Source organism: Diachasmimorpha longicaudata, unplaced genomic scaffold (genome assembly GCF_034640455.1).
Source record: "Diachasmimorpha longicaudata isolate KC_UGA_2023 unplaced genomic scaffold, iyDiaLong2 ctg00000057.1, whole genome shotgun sequence".
Classification (NCBI taxonomy): Eukaryota; Metazoa; Arthropoda; class Insecta; order Hymenoptera; family Braconidae; genus Diachasmimorpha; species Diachasmimorpha longicaudata.
The window spans coordinates 1,499,851-1,508,661 of record NW_026973896.1 but is presented as its reverse complement, the minus strand read 5'-3'; the positions used below and the strand labels follow the sequence as shown (position 1 = coordinate 1,508,661).

Sequence of the window (8,811 nt, the reverse complement as noted above, 5' to 3'; positions counted from 1 at the left end):
TCATTTAGCTTATTTCTATTTATAATTTAATGATTTAATTTTGCACATAAGCAGCATTAATATTTTAATGATATTTAGGTAGTCATGGCTAAAGGTTTCGTGCACGTGGGGGCATTTCACGCGCCAGCGAGAGAGAATTTGGGGGAACTCAAATTCAACACGCACAACATTTACCTTTCTGCAATAATCCTCTAATTTATGCCCTTTCCCTGTCTAGAAATCTTAGAATTCTAGACAATTCTTGATTTATGACCCTTTTCCGCTAATAAAACTGGAATGACCCCAAAAAAAACTCTCTCGTTGTCGTCTGAAGTGGTGCCACGTGCATTATAAAAAAAGGGGGCTCAGTCCTCGCGGACTGACCCTTCAAAAAAAAGGGACAGCCAATAAGCAGCAGAGTGAAGACCCCTTCCAATTTCCCTCAAGAAAACTTCGGACACCAGGACGAATGGAGGAGGATTGGAAGGGAAGACATCGACAGTATTGTCCTTACCGTGTCAATCGACACATAGATATATTTTTCACACCCCTTTTTCGAGTCTTACTATCCCACAGGACAGCCAGTCCCTCAATTCCATATTTTTAAGAAATTAAAAGTGTATTTTACCTTAAGTGTTTTAAATATATGTGAGCATTTGTGGAACTAAAAACTGTGTTATGTGATTGACTTCAATTACCAGATAAAACAATTCATTCAATTAATTTGAGTGAAAACATATGGTCCTTCGAGCCGGATAGACGGCGAACAATTAATTATCAAGTGAACTCTCCTCAATAATTTGTGATGTGAAGTGAAAAAGCCTTACAATGGCAAGTTCAACAGGAAAAGAAATTAAAGGCATTTTGAGAAAAATCCAAGCCTTCAAAGGTCAGACTACATCGGTACACTCGTTCCTCAAATTATACAAGAATCGCGATCCCTTGGACGGGAAATTAGAAGAACGCATTACTAAATACAAAGAAAAATACGCAGAAATCGAAGAAACAATAAAAAGACTCGAAGAACTTGACCCTGACAATGATCATCATCCAGCCGATTTGAAGTATAATCTCGAGAGTGATTTCAACCTCAATGTTGCAGAGTACGAGACTCAGGTAGCCACTGCCAAAAATGACCGTTCAAACATCTCGGAAGCAAGCAGTGAGGAAAACAAGATAAAAATGCGTAAGGTTAAACTTCCTGATGCTAAACCACCAAAATTCAATGGAGAATTCGAAAATTGGTTGTGTTTTAAAGCTGAATTTGAAGCGCTCATACACAATCGTGAAGACATAAGCAAGGTGGATAAAATGTCGTATCTTCGTTCATCACTAACCGGAGCAGCCTATGAGAAAATCAAAATGATGAGCATCTCCACAGACAACTATGACCGTGCTTGGAACCTCTTGATTGATACCTATTCCGACGTGCGTATCCTGATTGGTAGGCACTTAAAATTGCTTTTGGCGTTACCCGCACAAGATAAAGAAACAGCATCTGGAATCTCTCAATTGGTTGATACTACCAGACAACACCTGGAAATATTAGAAAGTATGGATGTTAGAATCGCAGATCAGACCATTGTTGCTCTTCTAGAAATGAAATTGCACAGAACTACAGCCGAAGCATGGGACGAAAAACTCGTTCAAGGTGTTTATCCAAAATCCAAGAAATTATTGAAATTTCTTTCACAACGAGCAACACGTTTGACCAATCGTAGCACCGGAACATCATCACAAAATAACAAAATCGAAGAATTTAAATCTCATGAAGCTAAAAAACCATTCAAGAGGAATCACGCTCAAGCATTCTTCGCCAACAGTGATAAAAAGTGCACGTTATGTGATGAGAGACTTCATCCCTTATACAAATGCAATACATTTAAACGTATGAAAATCGATGCCCGGGTGAGTACAGTGGAGACAGGAGGTTTCTGCAAGAATTGCCTTCGCAATAACCACAAAACGACTGATTGCAACATAAAACGAGGATGTCTACTCTGTGACGGAAACCACAACACACTGATCCATGTCGATCGCTCTGACGGTACCAGCGAGAATCTAAAAAATAATGAAAATTGACAACTAACCACCGGAATGGATCAACAGATAACCCTCATTGGAGCTCATCCCAGCAATCAGATTCTGCTCACAGCCGTGGCCAATGTATTTAACAATCGTCGCAGCCCAGTTGCAGGACGAATACTTCTGGATACAGGCTCAACATCAAATTTCATCACCAACAGCTTTGCTGAGAAATTAAACATTCCAAGGAAAAGATGCTCCATTCCGGTAGGTACGCTCAATGGACTTACTACTTACACAAAGTGGAAATTGAAGATTTCTGTACAATCTCGGGACGGTAAATATCAGGGCAAATTCGATTGTTTAACGATCCCTTCAATTTCACAATTCGTCCCGGTCAGACCGATTCCTAAAAACCTAATAGAGATACCAAAAAATATAAAGTTGGCAGATCCTGAATTTTATAAACCTGCACCAATTGATATCCTTCTTGGATCCGGTCCAACGCTGTCACTATTATGTATTGGACAGATTAAAATGCACAATCAGGGTAGGTCGAATTTATATTTACAAAAGACTCAATTAGGTTGGGTGATTGGAGGCGATAGTAGTGCATGCAATGAAGAAATTCCACGACAGGTCCACCACGTACAGCTTCACAACATGCTGTCGAAATTCTGGGAGATAGAGGAAGGCCCAAAAAGGACATATCCATCCCCAGAAGAGATCGCAGCAGAAGAGCATTTTCGAAAATACGTGAGGAGAGACCAGTCAGGGAAATATATTGTAGCTCTGCCATTCAATGAAAAAAAGGTCAAACTGGGTCAGTCCATAGAGATTGCTCAAAAAAGACTAAATAGCCTAGAAAACAAATTCAAAAAGAATCCTAGTATTCGGCGAGCTTATGAAGAGGTAATCAATGAGTACATAACATTAGGACACATGACAAAAGCGTCAGAAGAAAATCCTGAGGGCCTTTTTCTACCCCATCACGCAGTCATAAAAGAGACCAGTATTACAACTAAATTACGAGTTGTTTTCGATGGCTCTGCGAAAACGTCATCTGGAGTCTCACTCAACGAGGCATTGATGATTGGTCCAACAATTCAAGACGATCTTTTTTCTCTCGTACTCAGATTTCGATTTCATAAATATGTATTAACCGGCGACATCGAGAAAATGTACCGTCAATTTTGGGTACGAGAAGAAGATCGAAAATATCAACAAATTTTATGGCGTGACGAAACCGATAAAATAACCACATTTCAGTTGAATACCGTTACTTTTGGGCTATCTGCAGCTCCATTTTTAGCCATCCGAAGTTTGCATCAGCTCGCACGAGATCACGAAGAACAGTATCCACAAGCTGCTCGAATCTTGTTGCGAGACATGTACGTAGATGACCTTTTGACCGGTTTCGATTCTTTAGCCGACGCTCAATCAATTCAAAGAGAACTCATTGAATGCTTAAAACGAGGCGGTCTTAATATCCGTCAGTGGGCATCTAATGATCCTGAGCTGCTCAGACATCTGCCGAAGGAATCAATTAATCAGAAATTGTTCATCAATGACAACAAAACTCTGAAAACTCTTGGAGTATTTTGGAATTCAGAAACCGACACCATTAACTATTCCCACAAGATTTCAAGCGAGAAAAAACCAGTCACAAAGAGAGAAATACTCTCCGACATTGCATCCATATTTGATCCACTAGGTTTACTAGGCCCAACCACCTTAACTGCGAAACACGTGATGCAACAACTCTGGGCAGCAGGTATAGAATGGGATGAATCGGTACCCACAAATATTTACACGCAATGGGTCCAGTATTACCAACAACTACCTCTTCTAAATAATATACATTTCAAACGTCACGTAGTAATACCTGATATGGGCAATTTAGAGATTCATGGATTCGCCGACGCTAGCAGCATTGCTTACGGAGCCTGCCTTTATGTTAGGTCAACCAATGTACATGGCCAAATTAAAACGCAACTACTTTGTTCGAGATCTCGAGTGGCTCCACTGAAAACTATCAGTATACCAAGGCTGGAGCTTTGTGCGGCTCTAACACTCGTGGAGCTATACAATTCAGTGCAGAAGGCCATAAGGTTCGATCCTTCACGAGTCGTTCTATGGTCAGACTCAATGATTACCCTACACTGGATCAGTAAATCACCACACCTGTTACAAACCTTTGTGGCTAACAGAGTCACCGAAATCCAGAAGGGGACCAAACATTGTGAATGGAGGCACATTGGGTCAGCCGATAACCCAGCAGACGCACTCTCCCGAGGTCAGCTACCTGCAGACTTCACTAACAATGCGCTGTGGCAGGTAGGACCCACGTGGTTGAACGGTCCAGAAGAAGAATGGCCGAAGAACTTAGATATTTTTCCAGGGACCGAAGAAGAATTTAAAACCTGCCTCAACATCACCATCGATGAGGGCATCCTCAATAAATTCTCCTGCATTCATAAGGCTGAAAGAATTATTGCCCTCTGTCTACGGTTCATGAAATCATGTCGCAAAAAGACCAACACTCCCAAGGGGCCACTCTCTGTTGACGAGCGGAATGAGGCTAGATTAAAAATGATAAAGATGGCTCAAGCACTTTCCCTTCCGAACGACTTGAAGCAAGGGCCGTCTGATCTCAAGAAAACCAAGCAAAAATACATGTCTCAATTAAACGCATTCATCGACGATCAAGGATTGTGGCGAGTGGGAGGAAGACTACAGCACGCGAATATATTATATGATCAGAAACACCCAATCATATTACCTCAACATAACCATGTTACTGACCTCATCATCAGAGAACATCACCTGTCTCATCTCCATTCCGGAACCCAAACTACGTTATATGCCTTGAGACAACGATACTGGCCTTTGGGTGGGAAAGCACAGATTCGGAAAATAATTTGGCGATGCGTTGAATGCAACAGGGCCAGACCAATCCAGGTCAATTACACAATGGGAAATCTTCCAACATCAAGAGTGACAAGTAGTTCATCAGGAGTATTCCAACATGTAGGAGTGGACTATGCTGGACCGATGTCCATCAAGGAAAGAAAACATCAAAACAGAAAACAGGTGAAGGCTTACGTAGCAATTTTCGTTTGTATGGCCTCAAAGGCTGTTCATCTGGAATTGGTGAGCGATTTGACCAGCATTGGATTCATCGGAGCACTTAGACGTTTTGTCTCACGCAGAGGGAGACCAAGACATATTTATTCTGATAACGGGACAAACTTTGTGGGTGCAAATCGAGAGTTGAAACAAATAATTGAAGAACTCCATCAGCAAAATTTCCACGATCAAGTCAGTCAATACTTGGGAGACCAAGGTATTGATTGGCACTTTTCGCCGCCCTTAAGTCCCAATTTCGGTGGACTCTGGGAAGCGGCCGTAAAATCATTCAAATATCATTTAACTCGAATCACAGGGAATCATTTATTTACTTTTGAAGAATTTAATACTTTAATCATTGAAATAGAAGCAATTTTAAATTCCAGACCCTTAGCTCCTTGTTCATCTGATCCAAACGATTTACGACCACTGACCCCTGGGGACCTAATTATGGGACGACCTCTCACTACTATACCTGAACGAGATCTGACCACCACTCTTTCCAACCGACTTCCGAACTGGGCCCTTGTTCAAAAGATTCGACAAGATTTGTGGAAAAGATGGCATCACGAATATTTAAACCATTTACATGTTCGAAATAAATGGACAAAGGGCGATCACCAGTTGAAGCCAGGATCACTCGTCCTTCTGAGAGATGACAATCTTCCAAGTCTGCGATGGAAATTGGGAAGAATTGTCGAAACACATCCGGGAGACGATAACGTAATCAGAGTTGTAACTGTGAAAACAGATAATGGTAATTTAAAAAGAAATGTACGCAAACTGGCTCCATTGCCAATCGATGTTGATGCATAAGTCGGTTGAACCCCAGTGTTCAACGGCGGGAGTATGTTACGACCAGATGATCGTTTAGCTTATTTCTATTTATAATTTAATGATTTAATTTAGCACATAAGCAGCATTAATATTTTAATGATATTTAGGTAGTCGTGGCTAAAGGTTTCGTGCACGTGGGGGCATTTCACGCGCCAGCGAGAGAGAATTTGGGGGAACTCAAATTCAACACGCACAACATTTACCTTTCTGCAATAATCCTCTAATTTATGCCCTTTCCCTGTCTAGAAATCTTAGAATTCTAGACAATTCTTGATTTATGACCCTTTTCCGCTAATAAAACTGGAATGACCCCAAAAAAAACTCTCTCGTTGTCGTCTGAAGTGGTGCCACGTGCATTATAAAAAAAGGGGGCTCAGTCCTCGCGGACTGACCCTTCAAAAAAAAGGGACAGCCAATAAGCAGCAGAGTGAAGACCCCTTCCAATTTCCCTCAAGAAAACTTCGGACACCAGGACGAATGGAGGAGGATTGGAAGGGAAGACATCGACAGTATTGTCCTTACCGTGTCAATCGACACATAGATATATTTTTCACACCCCTTTTTCGAGTCTTACTATCCCACAGGACAGCCAGTCCCTCAATTCCATATTTTTAAGAAATTAAAAGTGTATTTTACCTTAAGTGTTTTAAATATATGTGAGCATTTGTGGAACTAAAAACTGTGTTATGTGATTGACTTCAATTACCAGATAAAACAATTCATTCAATTAATTTGAGTGAAAACAATATGCGTCTTTACGACATCATGGGAATCACTTTTTTTTCTGCACTTAGACGAAATCTGGCATCATATTCGGTTTCAGCACGTCGAATAACCAACGAAACTGACGCAACATCGTTTTCTTTTCCACCACTGCTCACGAAAAACTCAATCATAGGAGTTGATATTTGTGTTCGATATGGTGGCATATGACTTGAGTACACATGGTCGTAGGCCGTTGAAACCGCGTGCAATAGCTTCTTCTCGTCGAACTACACGAGTGCAATGCGCGATGTTTGCGTGGGAACGATTTGTCTTCGAGAAAAAGTCGATTGTACATATGCGTTTTTACGATATCGTGGGAATCAAATTTTTTTGGCTGCACCTAGACAAAATCTGCCATCATATTCGGTTTCAGCACGTCGAATAACCAAGGAAACTGACGCAACATCGTTTTCTTTTCCACCACTGCTCACGAAAAACTCAGTCATAGGAGTTGATATTTGTGTTCGATATGGTGGCATAGAACTTGAGTACACATGGTCGTGGGCCGATGAAACCGTGTGCAATAGCTTCGTCTCGTCGATTTACACGAGTGCAATGCGCGAAGTTTGCGTGTGAGCAATTTGTCTTCGAGAAAAAGTCGATTATACATATGCGTTTATACGACATCTTGGGAATCACGTTTTTTTTCTTCACTTAGACGAAATCTGGCATCATATTAGGTTTCAGGACGTCGAATAACCAAGGAAACTGACGCAACATCGTTTTCTTTCCGACCACTGCTCACGAAAAACTCAATCATAGGCGTTGATATTTGTGTTCGATATGGTGGCATATAACTTGAGTATACATGGTCGTAGGACGATTAAACCGTGTGCAATAGCTTCTTCTCGTCGAACTACACGAGAGCAATGCGCGATGTTTGCGTGGGAACGATTTGTCATCGAGAAAAAATCGATTATACATATGCGTTTTTACGACATCGTGGGAATCACTTTGTTTGGCATCATTGAGAGGAAATCTGGCATCATATTCGGTATCAGCACGTCGAATAACCAAGGAAACTGATGCAACATCGTTTTCTTCGCGACCACAGCTCACGAAAAACTCAATCATAGGAGTTGATATTCGTGTTCGATATGGTGGCACATGACTTGAGTACACATTGCCGTAGGCCGATGAAACCGTGTGCAATAGCTTCTTCTCGTCGAACTACACGAGTGTAATGCGCGATGTTTGCGTGGGAAGGATTTGTCTTCGAGAAAAAGTCGATTATACATATGCGTTTATACGACATCGTGGGAATCACGTTTTTTTTCTGCACTTAGACGAAATCTGGCATCATATGCGGTTTCAGCACGTCGAATAACCACGGAAACTGATGCAACATCGTTATCTTCGCCACCACAGTTCACGAAAAACTCAATCATCGAAGTTGATATTCGTGTTCGATATGATGGCATATCACTTGAGTACACATGGTCGTAGGCCGATGAAACCGCGTGCAATAGCTTCTTCTCGTGGAACTACACGAGTGCAATGCGCGATGTTTGCGTGGGAACGATTTGTCTTCGAGAAAAAATCGATTATACATATGCGTTTTTACGACATCGTGGGAATCACTTTGTTTGGCATCACTTAGAGGAAATCTGGCATCATATGCGGTTTCAGCACGTCGAATAACCACGGAAACTGATGCAACATCGTTATCTTCGCCACCACAGTTCACGAAAAACTCAATCATCGAAGTTGATATTCGTGTTCGATATGATGGCATATCACTTGAGTACACATGGTCGTAGGCCGATGAAACCGCGTGCAATAGCTTCTTCTCGTCGAACTACACGAGTGCAATGCGCGATGTTTGCGTGGGAACGATTTGTCTTCGAGAAAAACTCGATTATACATATGCGTTTTTACGACATCGTGGGAATTACTTTTTTTTCTGCACTTAGACGAAATCTGGCATCATATTCGGTTTCAGCACGTCGGATAACCAACGAAACTGACGCAACATCGTTTTCTTTTCCACCACTGCTCACGAAAAACTCAATCATAGGAGTTGATATTTGTGTTCGATATGGTGGCATAGAACTTGAGTACACATGGTCGTAGGCC

The 8,811-nt window shown here is 41.5% G+C and overlaps 1 protein-coding gene across 1 annotated transcript; it reads left to right on the top strand.

The window, feature by feature from the left end:
* The first annotated feature begins 2,076 nt into the window (after positions 1-2,076).
* On the top strand, positions 2,077-5,543 carry LOC135171624 (uncharacterized). The gene is made up of 2 exons (XM_064138252.1): positions 2,077-5,412; positions 5,520-5,543. The coding sequence occupies exons 1-2, from the start codon at positions 2,077-2,079 to the stop codon at positions 5,541-5,543; spliced, it is 3,360 nt and encodes a 1,119-aa protein (XP_063994322.1).
* The last annotated feature ends 3,268 nt before the right edge of the window (positions 5,544-8,811 follow it).

Excerpts from the sequence above, each read along its gene's own strand:
- LOC135171624 (XM_064138252.1), top strand. The coding sequence starts at position 2,077 with ATGGATCAACAGATAACCCTCATTGGAGCTCATCCCAGCAATCAGATT. Across the intron at positions 5,413-5,519 it reads GTGGACTCTGGGAAGCGGCC|ACCCTTAGCTCCTTGTTCAT; the intron begins GTAAAATCATTC and ends TTTAAATTCCAG.